This window comes from Haematobia irritans, chromosome 2, assembly GCF_050003625.1.
Source record: "Haematobia irritans isolate KBUSLIRL chromosome 2, ASM5000362v1, whole genome shotgun sequence".
In the NCBI taxonomy this organism is placed as follows: Eukaryota; Metazoa; Arthropoda; class Insecta; order Diptera; family Muscidae; genus Haematobia; species Haematobia irritans.
The window spans coordinates 202,805,578-202,832,680 of record NC_134398.1 but is presented as its reverse complement, the minus strand read 5'-3'; the positions used below and the strand labels follow the sequence as shown (position 1 = coordinate 202,832,680).

Below are 27,103 nucleotides of genomic sequence, written 5' to 3'. Positions count from 1 at the left end.
TCAAGAACTGAAATTTTGATAAAATTTTCTATAGAAATAAAATTTTAAGAAAATTTTCTATAGGAATGAAATTTTAGGGAAATTTTCTACTGAAACAAAATTTTCAGAAAATATCCTTAAAAATCGAATTTTTATAAAATTTCTTATAGAAATTAAAATTTGACAGAATTTCACATAGAAATAAAAATTTTAAAAAATGTTCTAAATGAAATTTTCAGAAAATTTACTATAGAAATGAACTTTTGAGAAAATTTATTTTAAAAATCAAATTTGACATTTGAAATTTTTGATAAAAATTAAAAAATGCAATTTTGACCAAATTTCCTCAAGAACTGAAATTTTGACAAAATTTCCTATAGCAATGAAATTTTAAGGAAATTTCCTACTGAAACAAAATTTTCAGAAAATATCCTAGAAATCACATCTTTACAAAATTTCCTATAGAAATTAAAATTTGACAAAATTTCACATAGAAACGACAATTCGAAAAAATTTTCTAAATTAAATTTTGAGAAAATTTACTATAGAAATGAAATTTTGAGAAAATTTCCTTTAAATATCACATGTTGACAAAATTTTTTATAAAAATAAAATTTTGACAAAATTTCTTATAGAAATTAAACTTGGAGAAAGTTTCCTATAGAAATGAAAATTTGACAAAATTTCTTATCAAAATCGAATTTGACACATTTTCCGTTAGAAACCAAATTTTTAGTAAGTTTTTAACAAAATTTCCTATAGGAATGAAATTTCGACAAATTTCCTTTATTAAATTTCTTATAGAAATGAAATTATGAGATAATTTGAATTTAATATTCGACTTGATTTGATTTTTACAAATTTTCCTAAAAATGAAATTTAGAAAAAATTCTTAAAAAACAAATTTTGACAAAAATTTCTTACAAAACTCAAATTTTGACAAAATTTCTTATAAACATTAAATTAAATTTAGAGAAAATTTCCAATAGAAATAAAATTTTAATAAACTTCACTATAGAAATTAAATTTTGGGAAAATTTCAAATAGAAACGAAATTTTGATAAAATTTTTTATAAAAATAAAATTCTGACAAAATTTCCGATAGAAATGAAATTTGGAGAAAATTTCCTCAAGAACTGAAATTTTGACAAACTTTACTATAGAAATGAAATTTTGAGAAAATTTCCTATAGAAATGAAATTATGTCAAAATTTCCTATAGAATCCAAATTTTTGGAAAACAATTTCTATAGAAACGAAATTTTGGAAAAAAGTCCCACAGAAATGAAATGTTGAGCAATTTTCTGAAGAAATCATAGTTTAAGAAAATTTCCTATAGAAATATAATTTTGATAAAATTTACTATAGAAATAAAATTTTGACGAAATTTCCAACAGAAATGATTTATTAAGAAAATTACCTATAGAAATGAAATTTGGAGAAAATTTCCTCAAGAACTGAAATTTTGACAAAATTTCCTATAGAAATGAAATTTTGACGAAATTTCCTATAGATATAAAATTTTGTCAAAATTTCCAACGGAAATGATTTATTAAGAAAATTACCTATAGAAATGAAATTTTGAGAAATTTTATTATAGAATGTTGCCATTACTTCTCAGCATTTGAACTGACAATATAGGTTCCTTTCTTTTTCCTTGTGGCAACTATTTTTGTATCCAGTTTGTTGAGCCTTTTAATCAAATCGAGGATTTCAGAAGCAAATAATTTTTATTATGAATTTATTACTAAACAAGGTATGTAAATTTAAAATATGGCTGGGCTTTCTTAAACACTATTTTTGTAAACACTATTAATTTAGATTCTGTGGATTCCTTCAATCACAACACAGATAGATATTACATCACCTCCCTTTCAAATCCTGTTGGATTTACCAGATTATTTATCAAATCTGCTTGTAATTTTATTTGTTCCTGTATGTGATGGACCCATTGGGAATAATGATCCTCATTGTCTCCATAGCATGTCACATTCATTTCCGAGCCATCGGGAGTTGTAGATTTTAATAAAAATCGTTTATTCGGTAATTCTCTTATATGGATTTTATTCATCTGAAAGAGCAAAATTCAATGAGAGCAAATAAGTAAAGTCATTCAGTTGTTAATCATACTGGTATGCTCATCTTGTAATTGTAGGTGGTGAGTGAGAACTGACACTTTGATCCATGTCTCTCGGTAAAGATCAGCAGACGTTTAAAGAGAAACACATAATAGCGCATTTTCTTCTCATTATATTTACATAGCAGATTATTATGAAATATCAATTGACCCTGATCCGATATGAATCCATCGAAATTTCTAATGCCTTGAAGTGCGATAAAATCGTTGACATTATTTAAGACTTTCTGAAAGAGACGTTTGAGATAATAAGAGGCTTAATTATTAATAAGAAATAAATGGTGATTCGTTGGTTAAACCCTCTATACATAGTCGAAAACAGTTATAACAGTATCAGTAAATTACCACTTTCCTTTGCTTTCGAGGCTATTTATGTGCCATTTCATGCCACACATTTCATATTTTGTGTGTGTGTGTGTTTTTTTCTTTTTCTTCAATATTTCAAATTTTGTAATATGCAAAAGTTATATGCAGATTATGTATGTGATTGGCTCTTAAAGAAAAAATTGAGTTTTGTCAAAATTTTATTGCTATAGAAAATTTTGTCAATTTTTTTTTTTCTATGCAAAATTTTGTAAACATTTTATTTCTATAGAAAATTTTGTCAATTTTTTTTCTATGCAAAATTTTGTCAAAAATTTATGTCTATAGAAAATTTTGTAAATTTTTTTCTATGCAAAATTTTGGCAACATATTATTTCTATAGAAAATTTTATTAAAATTTTATTTCTATAGAAAATTTTGTCAAAAATTTATGTATATAGAAAATTTTGTCAAAATTGTATATCTATATAATTTTTTTCAAAATTTTATTTCTATAGAAAATTTTGTCAAAATTTTATTTCTATACAAAATTTTTTAAAAATTTTATTTCTACAAAATTTTCTCAAAATTTTATTTCTATAGAAAATATTATCAAAATTTTATTTCTACAGAAAATATTGTCAAAATTTGATTTATTTAGAAAATTTAGTCAAAATTTGATTTACATAGAAAATTTAGTCAAAATTTGATTTCTGGAGAAAATTTACAAAACTTTTTTTTTATAGAAAATTTGGAAAATTTATTCAAAACTTTATTTTAATAGAAATTTTGCCAAAATTTTATTTTTATAGAAAACTTTAACAAGATTTTATTTCTATACAAAATTTTAACAAGATTTTATTTCTATAGAAAAATTTTTCCAACTTTTATTTCTATAGAAAATTTTGTCAAAATTTTATTTCTAAAAAAAATGTTATCAAATTTTATTTTCAAAGATAATTTTGTCAAAAATTATCTAATTTTACAATTATTAATCGAGCTTTATGGACAGATTTACATTAAGGAACATGATTAATAGAGTCATTGAATAGAAAAAATTTATTTCCATAGAAAATTTTAACAAGATTTTATTTCTATATTTTGTCAAAGTTTTATTACTATAGAAAATTTTGTCAAAATTTTATTTCTATAGAAAATTTTGCTAACATTTCCTATAGAAAGGAAAATATGCAAAAATTTCCTAGAGAAATGAAATTTTGACAAAATTTCCTATAAAAATGAAATTTCGAGAAAATTACCCATAGCAATGAAATTTTGAAAAAATTTCCAATGAAAAGAAATTTTAACAAAGTTTCCTATAGGAATGAAACTTTGAGAAAATTTGAATTTAAAATTCGATTTGATTTGATTTTTACAAATTTTCCTAGAAATGAAATTTAGAAAAAAAATCCTACAAAATTAAATTTTGAAAAAAATTTCATACAAAACTCAAATTTTGACAGAAATTCTTATAAACATTAAACGAAATTTGGAGAAAATTTCTAATAGAAATACAATTTTGAAAAACTTCGCTATGGAAATGAAATTTTGGGAAAATTTCCAAGAGAAACGAAATTTTGACAAAAATTTCTTATAAAAATAAAATTCTGACAAAATTCCCGATAGAACTGAAATTTGGAGAAAATTTCCTCAAGAACTGAAATTTTGACAAAATTTCCTATAGATATTAAATTTATAGCAAATTTCCCACAGAAATGAAATTTTAAGAAATTTTTTGGAGAAATTTCCTACTGAAACAAAATTTTCTGAAAATATCCTTAGAAATCGAATTTTTAAAAAATTTCCTATAGAAATTAAAATTTGACAAAATTTCACATAGAAATGAAAATTTGAAAAATTTCCTAAATGAAATTTTGAGAAAACTTACTATAGAAATGACGTTTTGTGAAAATTTCCTTTAACAATCAAATTTTGACAATTTTTTTTATAAAAATCAAATTTTGACAAAATTTCTTGTAGAAATGAAATTTTGAGAAAATTTCTTGTAGAAATAATATTTTGACAAAATTTCCCCAAGAACTGAAATTTTGACAAAATTTCCTATAGAAATGAAATTTTTAGAAAATGTTCTACAGAATTGAAATTTTAGGGAAATTTCCTACTGAAACAAAATTTTCAAAAAATATCCTCAGAAATCACATTTTTACAAAATTTCCTATAGAAATTAAAATTTGACAAAATTTTACATAGAAACGAAAATTTGAAAAAATTTTGTAAATGAAATTTTGAGAAAATTTCCTTTAGATATCAAATGTTGACAAAATTTTTAATAAAAATCAAATTTTGACAAAATTTCTTATAGAAATTAAACTTGGAGAAAATTTCCTATAGAGATGAAAATTTGACAAAATTTCTTATCAAAATCGAATTTGACAAAACTTTATTTCTATAGAAATTTTGTCAAAATTTTATTTCTATAGAAAATTTTAACAAGATTTTATTTCTATAGAAAATTTTGTCAAAATTTTATTTCTATAGAAAATTTTGTCAAAATGTTATTTTCATAGATAAATTTGTCAACATTGTACTTCTATAGATAATTTTGTCAAAATTTTACTTCTATAGAAAATTTTGTCAAAATTTTACTTCTATAGAAAATTTTGTCAAAATTTTACTTCTATAGAAAATTTTGTCAAAATTTTACTTCTATAGAAAATTTTGTCAAAATTATATTTCTATAGTAAATTTTGTCAAAATTATATTTCTATAGCAAATTTTGTCAAAATTATATTTCTATATATATAGTTTTGTCGAAATTTTATTTCTGCAGAAACTTTTGTCAAAATTTTATTGATATAGAAAATTTTGTCAAAAATTTTATTTCAATACAAAATTTTGTCAAAATGTTATTTCTATCGAAAATTTTGACAACATTTTATTTCTATAGAAAATTTTTTCAAAAATTTAATTTCAATACAAAATTTTATTCCATTCGTTTTGTTTTGATATTGTTGGTTTTTTCTTTAATCATTGCTGTTGTTTTTTTTGATTTCAGCTTAAAACCATACATTGACTAAACTACAAGTGTAGCTTAACCAACAGAGGAAAATAATGTTTGTCAAATTTATTTGGGCAAAGCCCAATTTCGGAATTACCACATTCCTCATCACTTGCAGCAAAACTATCAACCAATTATCAGTCCATCCAACCATCTTGAAGTCTATAGGGCGTTGCCCAAATAAATTTGACAAACATTATTTTCCTCTGTTGGTTAAGCTACACTTGTAGTTTAGTCAATGCATGGTTTTAAGCTGAAATCAAACAAACAACAACAAAATTTTATTTCTATAGAAAATTTTGGCAAAATTTTATTTTTATGGAAAATTTTATCAGAATTGTTTTCTATAGATGATTTTGTCAAAATTTTACTTCTATAGAAAATTTTGTCAAAATCATATTTCTGTAGCAAATTTTGTCAAAATTATATTTCTATAGATAATTTTGTCGAAATTTTATTTCTGTAGAAACATTTGTCAAAATTTTATTCATATAGAAAATTTTATCAAAAATTTTATTTCAATACAAAATTTTGGTAAAATGTTATTTCTATCGAAAATTTGGAGAAAATTTTATTTCAATACAAAATTTTTGTCAAAATTTTACTTCTATAGAAAATTTTGTCAAAGTTATATTTCTATAGCAAATTTTGTCAAAATTATATTTCTATAGATAATTTTGTCGAAATTTTATTTCTGTAGAAACTTTTCTCAAAATTTTATTCATATAGAAAATTTTGTCAACAATCGAAAATTTTGAGAAAATTTTATTTCAATACAAAATTTTTGTCAAAATTTTACTTCTATAGAAAATTTTGTCAAAATCATATTTCTATAGCAAATTTTGTCAAAATTATATTTCTATAGATAATTTTGTCGAAATTTTATTTCTGTAGAAACCTTTGTCAAAATTTTATTTATATAGAAAATTTTGTCAAAAATTTTATTTCAATATTGTCAAAATGTTATTTCTATAGAAAATTTTTGCAAAATTTTATTTCAATAAAATTTTTTTTTTTTCAAAATTTTACTTATATAGAAAATTTTGACAAAATTTTATTTCTGAAATGGTAGCAACATAAAGTTGATATGCTCTACAGCTGCTGGAATATGGCCTCATTCAATATAACACGTTTTGTTGCAACGAAAATTTTCCATTACTGGCACACTAAACAACTCAAGCAAATTGGTAATTTCAAATAGCGACTTTTGAAGAAATTGATATAACATTATTGTTAGTATAAATTAGGTTTTATTTGAAAAGAAAATTAAACCTACTTGAATCGTTTGCACGGCTTTTGGTATATTTTCATAATGTACTTTCAATTCCTTAAGTTGTTTGGCAATTCCTTCGAGTATAATTTTATACTGGGCTAATCTTTGCAGAGGAGACATTAAGAGACCATTAAACTGTAACATTAAAAAAAAAACAACAACAAATAAATATCTTAAACAAAATTAACACAAATTTAAAACTTACATCTAATCTTTGATGGCATTGCTTTTTTAGTTTATCTTGTACTGCATTGAAATATTTCGAATATTTGGAGACAATAAATTCCGACATATTCCTATTGCTGCCATACCTGGCATATTTCTCAAAATCATATTCAGAATCAATGAAAACTTTTGCCAAATCCGATAAGCATTCACTATGTTTTATCAGCTCGGGGAGAAAATATCTAAACAAATAAATTATATTAAAATATACATCAAATTTTCCACAAATGATTTAATTTCGAAATTTAAATTGTAGGATGAAGTAGCTAATTTTTCAAATAAAACATTTTTTTTGTTGCTGTGAATATGGAAAATTTTTGATTTGATTTAGTAAAACTTACTCCTTATGCCACGTATAGATATCCTCAATATTGGCAAAGACACGAGGCCGCATATCTTCTCGTAAATCATGTGGTATAGGTATTATAGGTTTATCAATGAAAAATTCATTTAAATATCTTTAACAAAAAAAAATTAATAATTAAAATTGTTTTTTTTTATCAAATTTCTCTTCTCAAAGAATATCACATATTTTTTTCCTTATATCCTGGGCATTCCTAAATCTGTAGAGCATACTTTTAGGGTTGTGATTGAATATTGTATTTTATTGTTGTGACAAAATTTTCTACAGAACTAAAATTCTGACAAAAATATTTTATAGAAGCAAGTATATACGGCCGTAGGTTCGGCCAGGCCGAATCTTATGTACCCTCCACCATGGGTTGCATAAAAAACTTCTACTAAAGACTGTCATCCACAATCGAATTACTTGGGTTGTGGTAATACTTGTCGATGGCAAGGTATCTTAAAACTTCTTAACATCGTCTTCTAGATTGGAAGTTAGTCCATACGGGGTATATATTCGGCAAAAAGGCATATTAAAAACCTACATAATTCAGTTCTTGACCAGTATTTATGCATTTTTGCGCGGGAAAGAGAGGCAGAAGTGAAATATGGGGTTGGTTTATATGCGGGCTATGTACATGTATGAATCTATTGGTCTAATTTTTTTGTGATTAGTACCGACAGAGACTCCCGAGGTCAAATCTGGGATCGGTTTATATGGGGGCTATATATAATTATGGACCAATATGGACCAATTTTTGCTTGGTTGTTAGAGACCATATACTAACACCACGTACCACAATTCAAACGGATCGGATGAAACTTGCACCTCCAAGAGGATCCACAAGCAAAATCTGGGATCGGTTTATATGGGAGCTACACGTAAACGTGATCCGATATGGCCGATTTGCAATACCATCCGACCTACATCAATAACAACTATTTGTGCCAAGTTTCAAGTCGATAGCTTGTTTCGTTCGGAAGTTAACGTGATTTCCAAAGACGAACGGACAGCCGGACGGACGGACATAGCTAAATCGACTCAGAATTTCACCACCACCCAGAATATATATACTTTATGGGATATAGGATCACTATTTCGATTTCAAACGGAATGACTTAGTTAATATTAAAAAAAATTTTGACAAAATTTTATATAGGAATAAAATTTTCGACAAAATTTTCTATAGGAATTAAATATTGACAATATTTTCTGTACAAATAAAATATAGATAAAATTTTCTGTAGAAAAAAAATGCTGACAAAATTTTCTCTAGAAATAAAATTTTCAAAAATTTTTCGATGGAAATAAAATATTGATAAATTTTTCGATAGAAATAAAATTTTCCATAGAAATAAAATATTGATAAAATTTTCTATACAAATAAAATTTTGATAAAATTTTCTATCAAAATAAAATTTTGACAAAATTGTATATAGGAATAAAATTTTGAAAAAAAATTCTATAGAAATAGAATATTGACAAAATTTTCTATAGAAATTAAATTTTGACAAAATTTTCTATAGAAATTAAATTTTGACAAATTTTTTCTGTTCAAATAAAGTATTGATACAAATATAATATTGATAAAAATTTCTGTAGAAAAAAACTTTTAACAAAATATTCTGTCGAAATAAAATGTTGACAAAATTTTCTATAGAAATAAAATGTTGACAAAATTTTCTATAGGAATAAAATTTTGAAAAATTTTTCTTTGGAAATAAAATATTGACAAAGGGTTCGATAGAAATAAAATTTTGACAAAATTTTCTATAGAAATAAAATATTGACAAAATTTTCTATAGAAATTAAATTTTGACAAATTTTTTCTGTTCAAATAAAGTATTGATAAAATTTTCTGTAGAAAAAGAAATTAACAAAATATTCTGTCGAAATAAAATTTTGACAAAATTTTTTGTAGAAATAAAATGTTGACAAAATTTTCTCTAGAAATAAAATTTTGAAAAATTTTTCGATGGAAATAAAATTTCCATAGAAGTAAAATTTTGACAAAATTTTCTATATATACAAAATTTTGACAAAATTTTCCATAGATATAAAATATTGACAAAATTTTCTATAGAAATAAAATTTTGACAAAATTTTCCATATGAATAAAATTTTGAGAAAATTTTCCTAATGAATAAAATTTTGACAAAATTTTCCTAATGAATAAAATTTTGACAAAATTATCTATAGAAATTAAATTTTGATAAAATTTTCTGTACAAATAAAATATTGATAAAAATTTCTGTAGAAAAAAATTTTAACAAACATATTCTGTCGAAATAAAATTGTGACAAAATTTTCTATAGAAATAAAATGTTGACAAAATTTTCTATAAAAAGAAAATTATGACAAAATTTTTTGTAGAAATAAAAGGTTGACAAAATTTTATATAGAAATAAAATTTTGAAAAAATTTTCTATAGAAATTAAATTTTGAAAAAATTTTGTGTACAAATAAAATATTGATAAAAATTTCTCCAGAAAAAAAATTAACAAAATATTCGGTCGAAATAAAATTTTGACAAAATTTTCTATAGAAATAAAATGTTGACAAAATTTTCTCTAGAAATAAAATTTTGAAAATTTTTTCGATGGAAATAAAATTTTCCATAGAAATAAAATTTTGACAAAATTTTCTAAATATACAAAATTTTGACAAAATTTTCTATAGATATAAAATATTGTCAAAATTTTCTATAGAAATTAAATTTTGACAAAATTTTCTGTACAAATAAAATATTGATAAAATTTTCTGTAGAAAAAAATTTTGACAAAATTTTCTGTGGAAATAAAATTTTAACAAAATGTTCTATAGAAATAAAATGCTGACAAAATTTTCTGTACAAATAAAATTTTTAAAAATTTTTCGATGGAAAACAATTTTTAATAGAAATAAAATTTTGACAAAAATTGTATGTATTTAAAATTTTGAGAAAATTTTCTACATATACAAAATTTTCTATAGAAATAAAATTTTGACTAAATTTTTGATATGAATAAAATTGTAAGAAAATTTTCTATAGAAATAAAATTTTGACAAAATTTTCCTAATGAATAAAATTTTGACAAAATTTTCTATAAAAATAAAATTTTGACAAAATTTTCTATAGAAGATTAGGTTACAGTGACAGTCCGATATTTCAGGCTCACTTAGAATATTCAGTCCATTGTGAGACCACTCTTATCACTGAGTGCTGCCCGATTCTACGTTAAGCTCAATGACAAGGGACCTCCTTTTTAGAAATTTTCTATAGAAATAAAATATGGAAATAAAATATAGAAATAAAATGTTGACAAAATTTTCGCTACAAATGAAAATTTATCTAAAAATACGTTAGTTTTTTAAATTTGGTAGATTTTTGGTAAAATTGTCTTCAAATTTTGGTGGACTATTTTTGGCACGAGTGGCAACCGTGGTCATGAACCGCAACAAACATTCACAATGTTGAGGTACGAGAGTCTTCTAAGTAATTCTACGTTAAGCTCAATGACAAGGGACCTCCTTTTTATAAATTTCTATAGAAATAAAATATGGAAATAAAATATAGAAATAAAATGTTGACAAATTTTCGTTAGAAATAAAAATTTATCTAAAAATACATTCGTTTTTTAAATTTGGTAGATTTTTGGTAACATTTTCTTCAAATTTTGGTGGACTATTTTTGGCACGAGTGGCAACCGTGGTCATGAACCGCAACAAACATTCACAATGTTGAGGTACGAGAGTCTTCTAAGTAATAACTCTTGGTTTTTACTGAACACTAGAATTTGTGGTAAGGGTCAGCCTAGAATTTGAAGAAAATCATTACTTTAATAGCGAATTTCAAGCATTTCAATGCATTATGGAAGGATATATCGTTACATTTTCATTAATGGCATATTTTTCACTTGTCACATGTCAAACAATCAAAGCGTTAAAAATGACAGCTAATGAAATAACGTCAATTGAATATAACGCCTCTTGTTGGAAACTGCTTTAGCACATAACACACGCCTAAAAGCATGCTATACATTCGTTTACTATAATAAATAGTAGATCTCTTGCTCTCAAATGCAACATCAATGTTTACCTTACTCACGAAATGCCCAATCTATAATGGAAATACACCCTTTTAATTGGATTCCCTTACTTTTCGACCACTATTGAGAGTCCATTTACATAGTTTTCCTCAGTTTGCAGTAATTCCTTGACCATATTATGGATTTTTATCCATCTCTTCAATGTATCCTCATGTGATCGAAATGACATTGTGTCAAATTTTAATTTGTTATAGTGTTCTAGCGTCGTCAATTACTAGTATACGGTTTAAAAGAAACTGATATGTGATTTACACAATAGATCGTAATTTGCTGTTTTGCGTTTATCTTTCATATAGAAAAACCACATTCTAATTATAAAACAATGAGATTTTTTTTATTATTGTACTAAAACGGGTGTATGTGAACGCAAATAGTAACTGAAACAAAACAAAAAAATAACAAAAAGACGCCACTCATAATAATTCCAAAAGTCTGATTCATTATACATGAGGTTGTTCCGAGAACAACAACAACCGTTTTTGGGTACTTCTTATTAATTTTTCAGCATAGTCATATTTTAAGTCGATACTCCTCGCTCAAAAATATTAAAATTTTTGTACATAATCTTCAAAATATATTTCCTCGAGACCTGTGGTGATGACTTCCATATACGACTGAGCCACTTCTTAATTCGCCCCGTGCATCATCAAAGTCATAATGGGTAAACTGTAGGTCCGAAGGCCTCAGTAGTCGAACTGTAGCTTCGACTTGCTCAGTGGTTGAACTGAAGATCTCAGTGGTGGAATTGTATTCCTGAAGATCTCAGTGGGCGAAATATACGCTCGACGGTCTCAGGGGCATTCGACAAACTGTAGGGCCGAAGGTCTTAGTGGGGACAACTGTTCCGGCGAAGTTCTCAGTGGCGAACTGTAGCTGCGAAGTTCTCAATGCGCGAACTGTAAGCCTGAGAGTCTTATGGCGATTTCGATTGGTAAAAAAGGTGCAACATTCTCGAAATTATTTGCAAAATATTAAGGGCACTGTTATAGCTTTTGGGTCCTGTATCCCTCACAATGTTATGAATTAACAATAATTTTAGAATGACACTATCATTTGAGTGAAAATACAATGACGAAAAAAGTAGTGTAAGGCAACATATTTTTTGCGAAACGAAAACGCCCTTAGAGTCTTATAATATGTTGACAATATTTTCTATAGAAATAAAGATTTCACAAAATTTTCTATTCAAATAAAATTTCGAGAAAATTAGAAACAACATTTTTACAAAATTTTCTATAGAAAAGAAATTCTATAGATATAAAATTTTGACAAAATTTTTATAGAAATAAAATTTTGACAAAATTTTCTATGGAAATAAAATTTTGACAAAATTTTTTATTGAAATAAAATTTTGACAAAATTTTCTATAGAAATAAAATTTTAAAAAATGTTTCTATAGAAATAAAATTTAATCAAAATTTTCTATAGTAATAAAATTTTGAAAAAAAATTCTATAGAAATAACATTTTCTACAAAATTTTCTATGGAAATAAAATTTAAAAAAAAATTATTGAAATAAAACTATCCATAGAAATAATATGTAGACAATAAAAAATTTCACAAAATTTTCTATAGAAATAAAATTTTAAAAAATTTTTCTATAGAAATAAAATTTAATCAAAATTTTCTATAGAAATAAAATTTTGAAAAAAATTTCTATTGAAATAACATTTTTTACAAAATTTTCTATGGAAATAAAGTTTTAAAAAAATTTTATTGAAATAAAATTATCTATAGAAATAATATGTAGACAAAAGAAATATGGAAATAAAATTTTGACAACATTTTTTATAGAAATAAAATTTTGACAAAATTTTCTATAGAAATAAAATTTTGACAAAAATTTTTTATTGAAATAAAATTTTGACAAAATTTTCGATAGAAATAAAATGTAGACAAAATTTTCTATAGAAAAAAAAATTGACAAACTGTAGGGCCGTAGGTCTCAGTGAGGTGAACTGTTGCGGCGAAGTTCTCAGTGGGCGAACTGTAGCTGCGAAGTTCTCAGTGCGCCAACTGTAAGCCTGAGAGTCTTAGTGGGGGAACTGTATGCCTCAGTCAGTATTGCCAAATGTAGGGGAAATTCCCTATTTGTAGGGTTTTTTTTTCTAATATTTAGCGTCTTGTCAACATTTTATTTCTATAGAAAATTTTGTCAACATTTTAGTTTTATAGCAAATTTTATCAAAATTGTATTTCTATGGAAAAATTTCTCAAAATTCTATTTCTATAGACAATTTTCTCAATAATTTATGTCTATAGAAAATTTTTTCAATATATTATGTCTATAGAAAATTTTTTTAATATTTTATTTCTATAGAAAATTTTTTCAATATTTTATTTCTATAGAAAAATTTCTCAAAATTTTATTTCTATAGAAAAATTTCTCAAAATTTTATTTCTACAGAAAATTTTTTCAAAAAATTTTTTCACAATTATATTTCTATAGAATTTTTTTTTTTCGAAATTTTATTTCTATAGAAAATTTTGACAATATTTTATTTCTATAGAAAAATTTCTCAAAATTTTATTTCTATAGAAAATTTTCTCAAAATTATATTTCTATAAAAAATTCTCTCAAAATGTTATTTCTATAAAAAATTTTCTCAACATTTTATTTCTATAAAAAATTTTCTCAAAATTTTATTTCTATAAAAAATTTTCTCAAAACGGTAAGTAGAAGTGTCACATAAAAAAAAATCTTTCGTCAAAAAATATAAATTATTATAAATTATTTTGCGAAAAAGTGATCAACCAAATTTTGTGAGCAATTTTGAAGTACATCTTAGTACGTTCTTTGTCCAACATGAAGTACATGCAATAGACCAACTTTGAGACTTTGTGAATTTCAAATATGAGACTACATATTTTAAAACTCTTAATTCTTTCATTTTTGGGATTAATGAATTTTTAAAAGACTGAATATAGATTTATTTTTACGTCATGCACATTGCATTTTCATATGTTTAAATAAATTTTGTTTAAATTTAACGAAATTGTAATGAAAACTTTTTGGGAATGTAGGGGAAAGTAGAGCAACGATTGTAATTCGTATCAATATCTCGAATTTCTAAACCTTCAACTTTTGAAAAATATGGGTAGGTCGACTTTTCAGAGTTTTTGGCTTTAAAATATCAAATATGCGATTTTTTTCAAAAGAAAACTAATTCATGATCATCCTCAATAAATTAAAAATTCCATCAAAATCCAGAAAATCGGAATTTTTATATGACAAACTTTTATAAAGATCCACTTTCATATTTTGTGTCCCGACCTGTCATACCAGGTAATATGTCATCTGAGAACACAGCTGGAGACTTTTCCAAAATTTGAAGAAAATTAATTTGTGATCAACCTCGGTAAATTGAAATTCCATCCAAATCCTGGAAAAATTCTGAATTTTTATATGAAAATTTTAATTTTCCCATATCTCCTTTGCAATGATCGAAAATCCAAATCCTAAATAAATCGGAATTTTTCTATGACAGCCATAATTCTAAACATTAGGAGATATGTTTAAACTGTGTGGCATAGACTCCTAACACTCCCTAAACAATTGAAAATTCCATTCAAATCCCTTTTCGACTTTCCATCTTTGGAAACAATTAATTTGCGATCACCCCCAAAATATCTAAATTCTATTCAAATCCTGAAAAAACGCAATTTTTATAAGAAAAACTTATTTTGCCTATATCTCCTTGTGGTGACAACCTTGGTTACACACTTCTTAAATATGCAAGTTAAAAAAATCACGATCACGCCCAAAATATCTAAATTCTATTCAAATCCTGAAAAAATTCAATTTTTATACAAAAAACTTATTTTGCCTATATCTCCTTGTGGTGTCACCACCACCTTGGTTACACACTTCTTAAATATGCAAGGTAAAAAAAAAACTTTTTACCTTTCCTCTTTCATTAATCATTTTTTTCACTTAGAATTTTTTTATGATTAAAAAGCTTCCAATCGATTTTGTTAACTATTATTTTTTTTAATAAAATTTTTATAAAAAATCATGATCTAGATTGTCTGCAACCCACACTCCTAACTATCAAAAATAAGTTTCATTGGTGAATTGGAATTTGTGTTTTTGGAAACCAAATCGATTAGTCACAAAATCGAATTTCATCTTTTGTATCACCACTTGGTAAAGTGTCATAACGGGTAAAATGTTATTTTAGAATTCAACTGGCGCCCAACGCAGCGTCCCTGCCAAAAAGCGACCTTATTTATCTATCTATTTTCTGACCGGATTGGACATCTTTAATAGTTCAAGCATGACAACAGGACGAATACGTATGTCCAAGATCATCGGTATATTCTAGTTGCTACATTTTAATAATGCCGGAACCTAAGTCCAAATCACCCAATGACCTTCTCATATTTCAATCTCTCACAGATCTTCTGTAGATTCACCTTCATTGTTCTACAAAATACATCTTTAAGATACTGTTGTAATTCAAACACCATGATGAGCTTCCAACAACCATATAAAAAGAAACAAGATGCTACTTAGTATAGACTAAAATTCGTCCTGGTGAATTTGCATCCATTTATTTATCAATTGTATATATCATATAATCCCCTCGATTATACCTCCCTTTCATTTTCTGAGGAAGGATTTTGTAGTGCTGCAATTAAATCGGCTTGCATTTTCAATTGTTTCTTAAGCTGTAACAACCAAAGGTCTTGCAGATCTTCTGTATCAGCATTACATACCAAGCAAATATCTTGAGAATTAGGATCTATAGATTTTAGCATAAATCTCTTATTGGGCATATCTTTCAATATCAACTTATTCATCTGATTGGGGAAACAAGAAGAAAGATCATTTTAATTACATCCTTCATGAATACGAATAGCCATACTTACCGGTATCTGTAGACGAAATGTATACGTGGGTATTCCATTTCTCCCCTCTTGTTTATCGGTGAACATTAACAGTCGCTTAAAGAGTATGACATAATGTCGTTTCGTTTTTCCCTCGTATTTACAAGTTAAATATTGATGGAATATTAACTTTCCATGATCGTATATATTATCCTCGTAATTTTTCATACTTTCCAAAGCATTGAAACATATAGTGTGTTGTAAAATTTTCTAAATTCAGAAATATACTCCAAACTATTCTTAAATACTTATACAAAGAATATCACTTGATGCACTTACTTCGATCATAATATAAGCCTCATGCATATATTCCCAATCCGCATTCAACATTCTCAAATGCTCTGCAAGTTGTGATAGCAAAAGTTTATATTCAGCCAGCCGAATAATTGGTACCCTTAAGAGATCATTGAGCTACAAAAGACACAGTGAGAAATGATGGTAAATTTTCTATAGAAATAAAATTTTGAAAAAAATGTCTATAGAAATAAAATTTTTACAAAATTTTCTATAGAAATAAAATTTTGAAAAAAAATTCTATAGAAATAAAATTTTCACAAAATTTTCTATAGAAATAAAATTTTGAAAAAATTTTCTATAGAAATGAACTTTTGACCAAATTTTCTATAGAAATAAAAATTTGACAAAATTGTATATAGAAATAATATTTTGACCAAATTTTCTATAGAAATAAAGATTTCACAAAATTTTCTATAGGAATAAAATTTAGAGAAAATTAGAAACAACATTTTTACAAAATTTTCTATAGAAAAAAAATTCTATAGATATAAAATTTTGACAAAATTTTTATAGAAATAAAATTTTGACAAAATTTTCTATAGAAATGAACTTTTGACCAAATTTTCTATAGAAATAAAAATTTGACAAAATTGTATATAGAAATAATATTTTGACCAAATTTTCTATAGAAATAAAGATTTCACAAAATTTTCTATAGGAATAAAATTTAGAGAAAATTAGAAACAACATTTTTACAAAATTTTCTATAGAAAAAAAATTCTATAGATATAAAATTTTGACAAAATTTTTATAGAAATAAAATTTTGACAAAATTTTCCATAGAAATAAAATTTTGACAAAATTTTTCTATAGCAATAAAATATAATAAAAATTTTCTATAAAAATAACATTTTGAAAAAATTTTCTATTTGACAAAATTTTTTATTGAAATAAAATTTTTACAAAATTTTCTATGGAAATAATATTTTGACAAAATTTTTTATTGAAATAAAATTTTGACACAATTTTTTATAGAAAAAAAAATTGACAAAATTTTCTTTAGAAATAAAATTTGGACAAAATTGTCTATAGAAATAAAATATAAACAAAATTTTCTATAGAAATAAATGTAAACAAAATTTTCTATAGAAATAAAATTTTAACAAATTTTTCTATAGAAATAAATTTTTGAAAAAATTTTTCTATAAAAATGAAATTTTGAAAAATTTTCTATAGAAATAAAATCTTGAAAAAATTTTCTATAGAAATAAAATTTTGACAAACTTTTTTATTGAAATAAAATTTTGACAACATTCTCTTTAGAAATAAAATTTTGACATAATTTGCTATAGAAATACAATATAAACAAAATTTTCTATAGAAATAAACTGTAAAAAAATTTTCTATAGAAATAAAATTTTAACAAATTTTTCTATAGATATAAAATGTCATCAAAATTCTCTATAGAAATAAAATTTTAACAAAATTTTCTATAGAAATACAAGTTTTACAAAATTTTCTAAGGAAATAATATTTTGACAAAATTTTTTATAGAAATAAAATGTTGACAACATTTTCTGTAGAAATAAAATATAGACAAAATTTTCTATGGAAATAAAATTTTGACAAAATTTTTTATAGAAATAAAATTTTGACAAAATTTTCTATAGAAATAAAATTTTGACAAAATTTTTTATTGAAATAAAATTTTGACGACAGTTTCTATCGAAATAACATGTAGACAAAATTTTCTATAGAAAAAAAAATTTACAAAATTTTCTTTAGAAATAAAATTTGGACAAAATTTTCTATAGACATAAAATATAAACAAAATTTTCTATAGAAATAAAATGTAAACAAACTTTTCTATAGAAAACAAATTTGACAAAAGTTTTCTATAGAAAAAAAATATTTGACAAAATTTGCTATAGAAATAAAATTATTCCAAATTTACTATAGAACTAAAATTTTGATAAAATTTTCTATAGAAATAAAATTTCTTACAGAAATGAAATTTTGACAAAATTTCCTACAGAAAAAAAAATTGACATAATTTTATATAAAAATTAAATTTTTAAAATTTTGAAAAAAATTCTATAGAAATAAAATTTTAACAAAATTTTCGAGAGAAATAAAATTTTGACAAAATTTTTTATAGAAAAAAATTTTGACAAAATTTTCTATAGAAAAAATAAATTGACAAAATATTCTTTAGAAATAAAATTTTGACACAATTTTCTATAGAAATAAAATGTAAACAAAATTTTATATAGAAATAAAATTTTAACAAATTTTTCTATAGAAATAAATGTAAACAAAATTTTCTATAGAAATAAAATTTTAACAAATTTTTCTATAGAAATAAATTTTTGAAAAAATTTTTCTATAAAAATGAAATTTTGAAAAATTTTTCTGTATAAATAAATTCTTGAAAAAATTTTCTATAGAAATAAAATTTTGACAAAATTTTTTATTGAAATAAAATTTTGACAACATTCTCTTTAGAAATAAAATTTTGACATAATTTTCTATAGAAATACAATATAAACAAAATTTTCTACAGAAATAAACTGTAAACAAAATTTTCTATAGAAATAAAATTTTAACAAATTTTTCTATAGATATAAAATGTCATCAAAATTCTCTATAGAAATAAAATTTTATCAAAATTTTCTATAGAAATACAAGTTTTACAAAATTTTCTAAGGAAATAATATTTTGACAAAATTTTTTATAGAAATAAAATGTTGACAACATTTTCTGTAGAAATAAAATATAGACAAAATTTTCTATGGAAATAAAATTTTGAAAAAATTTTTTATAGAAATAAAATTTTGACAAAATTTTCTATAGAAATAAAATGTAAACAATTTTAATTTTCTATAGAAATAAAATTTTGACAAAATTTTTTATTGAAATAAAATTTTGACGACAGTTTCTATCGAAATAACATGTAGACAAAATTTTCTAAAAAAAAAAAAATTTACAAAATTTTCTTTAGAAATAAAATTTGGACAACATTTTCTATAGACATAAAATATAAACAAAATTTTCTATAGAAATAAAATGTAAACAAAATTTTCTATAGAAAACAAATTTGACAAAATTTTCTATAGAAATAAAAATTTGACAAAATTTTCTACAGAAATAAAATTAATCCAAATTTACTATAGAACTAAAATTTTGATAAAATTTTCTATAGAAATAAAATTTCTTACAGAAATGAAATTTTGACAAAATTTCCTACAGAAAAAGAATTGACATAATTTTATATAAAAATTAAATTTTTAAAATTTTGAAAAAAATTTCTATAGAAATAAAATTTTAAAAAAATTTTCGAGAGAAATAAAATTTTGACAAAATTTTTTATAGAAAAAAATTTTGACAAAATTTTCTATAGAAAAAATAAATTGACAAAATATTCTTTAGAAATAAAATTTTGACACAATTTTCTATAGAAATAAAATGTAAACAAAATTTTCTATAGAAATAAAATTTTAACAAATTTTTCTATAGAAATAAAATTTAACCAAGTTTTCTATAGAAACAAAATTTTGACAAAATGATGACAACATTTTCTATAGAAATAAAATGTAGACAAAATTTTCTATAGAAATAACATTTTGAAAAAATTTTGACAAAATTTTTTATTGAAATAAAATTTTGACAAAATTTTCTATAGAAATAAAATGTAGACAAAATTTTCTATAGAAAAAAAAAATTGACAAAATTTTCTTTAGAAATAAAATTTTGATAAAATTTTCTATAGAAATAAAATATAAACAAAATTTTCTATAGAAATAAAATGTAATCTAAATTTTCTATAGACAAAATTTTCTATAGAAATAAAATTTTTACAAAATTTTTTATTGAAATAAAATTTTGACAAAATTTTCTATAGAAATAAAATTCTGACAAAATTTTTTATTGAAATAAAATTTTGACAAAATTTTCTATAGAAATAAAATGTAGACAAAATTTTCCATAAAAATACAATTTTGACAAAATGTTTATATAAAAATAAAATTTTGACAAAATTTTCAATAGAAACAAATTTTTACAAAATATTCTCTACGGAAATAAAATTTTTCACAAAATTTTCTATAGAAATAAAATTTTGACAAAATTTTCTATAGAAATAAAATTTTGACGAAATATTTTTTTGTGGTTTTAAAAGATTTCCCCTTACAGTATTACCTTTTCATCGTGACCTAAAAATTTGCCAACTTGAGCAAAGTAATCCTTGTATTCAGCAACAATAAATTCAGCTATGGATATATTATTACAATACTTGCAATACATATGAAATTGGGCCTCACTATTGGTAAAGGCTTTGGCAAATTCAATCGAGGATTGACGATATTTTATCAGCGATATCAGGAAAAACCTAAAAAAACAAAGGGAAGACGTTCCAAACAAAATCCAAAGTGACTATGAAAATCGTATTTCTTACTGCTTATGCCATTGATATATCTCATCAATATTACAAAATACAAAGAGACCTTTATATTTTTGCAAATCTTTGGGTACTGGCACTTCAGGATCCTTCTTTCTAAATAGTTTAGAATATCTATTTAAGATACAAAAATATATAGAATAATTTTTTAATAAATCACTCGTAGACATTTGACATTTTGGTTTTCTTACTGAACAATTCGCGAAAGATTTTCAATATAAGTCTCTTCGCTTGCTACTAATTCGGAGAGCAAAGATTCCAATCTCCTTAGAGTGGTGGGAGTCATTTCTAGCCTGGTAACCATTTCGAAAGTTATTTTTATTTTTCGATTTTACTCCCACACAATTCACTAGATATTATTCCAATGAATGGTAAAATGAAACTGACTTAATCATACTAATAATATACTGGACTTACACATTTCTTTTTTCTGATTAACCGCATGAATGCCACTATTAATAAAGCAAAGACATCTGATATTTTTATTTCATGTAGTTTTTATTTATTTTAGACAATACCAAACTGTGCCACAAGCGCCGTCGAGCTGACGTAACAAAATGTTAAAAAATAAAGTTTAATTTTTGTAAAAAGCTACTGTTTAAATTTTAAACAGATCCAACTATCCAGGCTACTACGGAGGATAAAATGACCAAAAACTACAACCCCGTTGCCACTCGTGGCAAAAATAGTTTACCAAATTGTTAAGAAAATTTTACCAAACATCTACCAACTCTACAAAAACCGCATTTTTAAGTTTGTCAAAATTTTATTTCTATGGAAAATTTTGTCAAAATTTGTTTTCTATAGAAAATTTTGTCAAAATTTTATTTCTATAGAAATTTTCTTAGAATTTTATTTCTATAGATTTTTTTTTAATTTTATATCTATAGACATATTTTTCAAAATTTTATTTCAATAGAAAATTTTCTACACTGAAAAAAATATTGTCGTGAGGCCAAAGATTTCATGTCCTTAAAATACGAATGCAAATTTTGCTTAGTATAGAAGACGCATTTCTCTAATATAAAGTTTTTTTCCTTGTTCAAAAGTCGATAAACTTTTCAATGAAGTCGTATTGTCCTTATAATTTAGTGATTTGACTTAAAAATGGGTATCATAACATGAAAGAAAAATTTTTTGGGGTAAGGTCAAATTGATTTTAATAATTCAGAAAAATTCTTTAAAATTTATGAAATTGTCTTCAACTTTGTTGCCTTTTTGCATCTTGACTACAAAGCAAAAAATCGTTCTAAAATAGGACATGTTTTTCACCACTTTATTTTAACGACGTTTTTACTTGAAACATAGCATAAATTCTACTGGAAGTCGAGTCTTAATTTGGAAAATAAAATTGTTGTTAACTCGTTTTTAAAGGACTTTGATGGCATATGAAGAAAAAAGCTGAAAAAACGAATAATTAAAATTTGCTTCCTAGAATCAAGCTTAAAAAACCCAAATTTAAAAGAGAATTGTGTCTTAAAAATATCTTTACTTGTATTTTCCGCTTCTTTGGCTCGGAATCAATAACAAAATTGTTAAAGTAAAGACAAAATCTTTGGAACCGGGCATGCTTTTTTTCAGTGTACATTTCAGTGTTATTTCAAATTTGGTAAAAATTTTATCGCTATAAAAAATTTTGTCAATAATTTAATGCTATAGAAAGTTCTGTCAAAATTTTATTGCTATAGAAAATTGTGCAAAAATTTTATTTCTATAGAAAATTGCACCTAAAATTTTATTTCAATAGAAAATTTTCTCAAACTGTTATTCCTATAGAATATTTTAGCAAAATTTTATCACTATAAAAAAATGTTTGTCAAAATTTTATTGCTATAGAAAATTTTGTCAAAATTTTAGTTTCATAGAAAATTTTGTAAAAAAACAAAATTCTCAAAATTTTATCTCTATAGAAAAATTTATAGACAAATTATTTCGCTTTAAATTTTATTTCTATAAAAATTTTGTCAAAATTTTATTTCTATAGACAATTTTGTCAAAATTTTATTTCTATAGAAAATTTTATCAACAACATGACCTCAAGCCTTACAAACTCTACAAATAATTATACTAAAAGGTCAACCATACAACAACTACAAAATTTTATTTCTATAGAAAATTTTGTCGAAATTTTAATTCAAAGAGAATTTTGTCAACTTGTTTTTTCTAACGAAAATTTTGTCGAAATTTTATTTCTATAGAACATTTTGTTAAAAATTGTATCGCTATAGAAAATTTTGTCAAAAATTTTATTTCTATAGAAAATTTTGTCAAAAATTTTATTTCTATAGAAAATTTTGTCAAAATTTTATTTCTATAGGAAATTTTGTCAAAATTTTATTTCTATAGAAAATTTTATTAAAATTTTATTTCTATAGAAAATTTTGTCGAAATTTTATTTTAATAGAGAATTTTGTCAACTTGTTTTTTCTATCGAAAATTTTGTCGAAATTTTATTTCTATAGAAAATTTTGTCAAAAATTGTATCGCTATAGAAAATTTTGTCAAAAATTGTATCGCTATAGAAAATTTTGTCAAAAATTGTTTCGCAATAGAAAATTTTGTAAAAAATTTTATTTCTATAGAAAATTTTGTCAAAATTTTATTTCTATAGAAAATGTTGTTAAAATTTTACTTCTATAGAAAGTTTTGTCAAAATTTTACTTCTATAGAAAGTTTTGTCAAAATTTTACTTCTATAGAATGTTTTGTCAAAATTTTATTTTTATAGAAAATTTTGTCGAAATTTTATTTCAATAGAGAATTTTGTCAACGTGTTTTTTCTATCGAAAATTTTGTCGAAATTTTATTTCTATAGAAAATTTTGTCAAAAATTGTATCGCTATATAAAATTTTGCCAACAATTTTATTTCTATAGAAAATTTTGTCAAAATTTTATTTCTATAGAAAATTTTGTTAAAATTTTACTTCTAGACAATTTTGTCAAAATTTTATTTCTATAGAAAATTTTATTAAAATTTTATTTCTATAGAAAATTTTGTCGAAATTTTATTTTAATAGAGAATTTTGTCAACTTGTTTTTTCTATCGAAAATTTTGTCGAAATTTTATTTCTATAGAAAATTTTGTCAAAAATTGTATCGCTATAGAAAATTTTGTCAAAAATTTTATTTCTATAGAAAATTTTGTCAAAAATTGTTTCGCATTAGAAAATTTTGTCAAAAATTTTATTTCTATAGAAAATTTTGTCAATTTTTTTTTCTATAGGAAATTTTGTCAAAAATTTTACTTCTATAGAAAGTTTTGTCAAAATTGTATTTTTATAGAAAATTTTGTCAAAATTTGTTTTATATAGAAAATTTTGTCAAAATTTTATTTCTATAGGAAATTTTGTCAAAAATTTTATTTCAATAGAGAATTTTGTCAACTTTTTTTCTATAGAAAATTTTGTCGAAATTTTATTTCAATAGAGAATTTTGTCAACATTTTATTTCTATAGAAAATTTTGTCAAAATTTTATTTCTGTAGGAAATTTTGTCAAAAATTGTATAGCTATAGAAAATTTTGTCAAAATTGTTATTTCTTTAAATTTTATTTCATGGATACCCATGGATACTTTCTGCTAAATGGGATTTTTACGTCCCATAATGACAAAATCTGCATCCAATGGTACTCAACGAAGGCCAAGGTAAAATCAAAACAGTTGACTGCATCTAACAAAGTCTTTCGCAAAATGAGACGATTGTTCTATTGGTCGAATGGACTAGGAGTGATCCTCATCGACTTAGTGAAAGAAATCGTTGTGGTAACGCATAAATAGGTACAAATTCCCGAAGTTAAATTTAAAATATTAATTTGTGGAGACTACATAGCGATACAATTCAAAATTACCATATATCTCTTTATGGGCTTAAAATCCTCTAGATATCAATTTCAGACAAATTAGATAAATATTGACCTTTTAGAACCCTAAGAAATCAAATAGGAAGATCGGGCTATACTAAGATATGGGTCGATAGACACAGTATCCGGTACAAAAACTTGAACAACTTTAATACCTTTAGATTTCCAATTTCAGACAAATCGGGTAAGAAATTGTGGTTTCTAGAATCTCAAGAAGTCAAATCGATAGGTCAGTCTACATGGAGGCTATGCCAAAATTTTGGATCGATACACACCATTTATTGGCCAACCTAAAATGGGCAAATTGGATAAAAGTTGCAGGGTCAAGATGTTCATGAACTCAAATCGGGGGGGTTGGTTTATATAGGTGGTATATCAGGTCTTCAAATTTGACCTGCTTACAGACCAAAAACGATTTTGTTCCAAATATCAGAACGATATTTTATTGAAAGCTATAGCAAGATAGTAACTAACAGACGGATGGATATTATTATACCGTTTTAGAATTTCTCCATGATAAAATCTATATATTATTTATATAATCGTAAATAATTATTTTTATGTGTTACAAACGGAATGGAATACTTATTATATATTGGTTCTAAATAATTTTTGTTTTTACATATATGCAGTAATAAATTTTGCAAAAGATTCAATTTACCTTTTTACCAATTTTTTTAATTAATTGTTTTCTTTTTATTTTTTTCTACCTCTCGCTTAGTTGAAGGCCAACGTTATTTCATTCGTCGTTCTTGCTATTTTGGCAGTTTAGAGAATACCAAAGAAGCTTGTGATATGGATGATCCCTATTTGCCCTATGCTGATTTAATTGATTGTCAAGTATGTAGCGAAGACCTTTGCAATACCGATGCTAGTCCCCAAAGCATGCCATCATGGTATACCGTCGGAGCTTTTGTGGTAGCTTTAATTTTATCTCGACTGTGGTAGAAGAAGACCAAATCATCCATAGATTTGCTAGTCATCCATCAGATCCTCGATCTAAAAATAAGTTATAAAATTAAAAGTTAATAATTTATTTTGAAAATAAATTCATATGGAAAATAATTTGGAAAAAAGTATAAATAAAGAACGTATTATTGAATATTTACCAAATAACAAATGATCGGATACATTTTTTGAAAATCCAACTGGATGGAGATTGGTTGGAGAAAACAAAGCTATTTGAATGATTAAGGACTATACAAAGGTTTGTCTGTGTACGGATCCACTGTGTTCCTATGTCTATAGAAAATTTTGTCAAAATTTCTATTTCTATAGAAAATTTTATCAAAATTCTATTTCAATAGAAAATTTCGTCAAAATTTTATTTCTATAGCAAATTTTGTTAAAATTCTATTTCTATAGAAAGTTTTGTCAAAATTTCTACTTCTATAGAAAATGTTGTCAAAATTTCTACATCTATAATTTTTTTTTTTTTTTATATTAATAAAAAATTTTGTCAAAACTTTATTTCTATAGAAAATTTTGTCATAATGTTTTTCCATAGAAAATTTTGTCCAAATTTCATTTCTATAGAAAATTTTGTCAAAATGTCATATTTCTATAGAAAATTTTGTCAACATTTTATTTCTATAGAAAATATTGTCAAAATTTTATATCTGTAAAAAATTTTGTCAAAATGTTATTTCTATGGAAAATTTTGTAAAAATTTTATTTCTAAATATTCTCTCTATAGAAAATTTTGTCAAAATTTCTATTTCTATAGAAAATTTTATCAAAATTTTATTTCTATAGAAAATTTCGGTTTTTTGCTATTTCTATAGCAAATTTTGTTAAAATTTTATTTCTATAGAAAGTTTTGTCAAAATTTCTACTTCTATAGAAAATGTTGTCAAAATTTCTACTTCTATCAAAAATTTTGTCAAAATTTTATTTTAATAAAAAATTTTGTTCAAATTTTATTTCTATAGAAAATTTTGTCAAAATTTCATTTCTATAGAAAATTTTATTGCTATAGAAAATTTCGTAAAAATTTTATTTCTATAGAAAATTTTGTCAAAATTGTATATCACTAGAAAAATTTTTGAACATTTTTATTTCTATAGAAAATTTTTCAAAATTGTATTTCTACAGAAAATTTTGTCAACTTTTTATTCCTATAGAAAATTTTATCAAAATTTTATTTCTATAGAAAATTTTGTAAAAATTTTATTTCTAAATATTCTTTCTATAGAAAATTTTGTCAAAATTTCATTTCTATAGACAATTTTGTCAAAATTTCATCTCTATAAAAAATTTTGTCAAAATTTCATTTCTATAGCAAATTTTGTT

The 27,103-nt window shown here is 23.4% G+C and overlaps 3 protein-coding genes across 3 annotated transcripts in view; 1 reads left to right on the top strand and 2 right to left on the bottom strand.

The window, feature by feature from the left end:
- Nucleotides 1–25,931, top strand: part of LOC142226937 (UPAR/Ly6 domain-containing protein bero-like) — a 29,568-nt gene extending 3,637 nt beyond the window's left edge. The window contains exon 3 of the mRNA XM_075297200.1: nt 25,533–25,931. Within this exon, the coding sequence (XP_075153315.1) occupies nt 25,533–25,759 (227 nt within the window). The 3' untranslated portion in view covers nt 25,760–25,931. The remainder of the gene's footprint in view (nt 1–25,532) is intronic.
- On the bottom strand, nt 1,690–11,616 carry LOC142226935 (rho guanine nucleotide exchange factor 25-like). The gene is made up of 6 exons (XM_075297198.1): nt 11,420–11,616; nt 7,277–7,393; nt 6,916–7,117; nt 6,714–6,845; nt 2,109–2,342; nt 1,690–2,049 (listed from the first exon to the last, which is right to left on the bottom strand). Exons 1-6 carry the CDS (start codon nt 11,536–11,538, stop codon nt 1,837–1,839), a joined length of 1,017 nt encoding a protein of 338 aa, XP_075153313.1. The 5' UTR covers nt 11,539–11,616; the 3' UTR covers nt 1,690–1,836.
- LOC142226936 (rho guanine nucleotide exchange factor 25-like) lies at nt 15,882–21,306 on the bottom strand. Its single transcript, XM_075297199.1, has 6 exons — nt 21,144–21,306; nt 20,950–21,066; nt 20,694–20,883; nt 16,539–16,670; nt 16,242–16,469; nt 15,882–16,172 (listed from the first exon to the last, which is right to left on the bottom strand). Exons 1-6 carry the CDS (start codon nt 21,254–21,256, stop codon nt 15,960–15,962), a joined length of 993 nt encoding a protein of 330 aa, XP_075153314.1. The 5' UTR covers nt 21,257–21,306; the 3' UTR covers nt 15,882–15,959.
- Nucleotides 25,932–27,103: the final 1,172 nt, after the last annotated feature.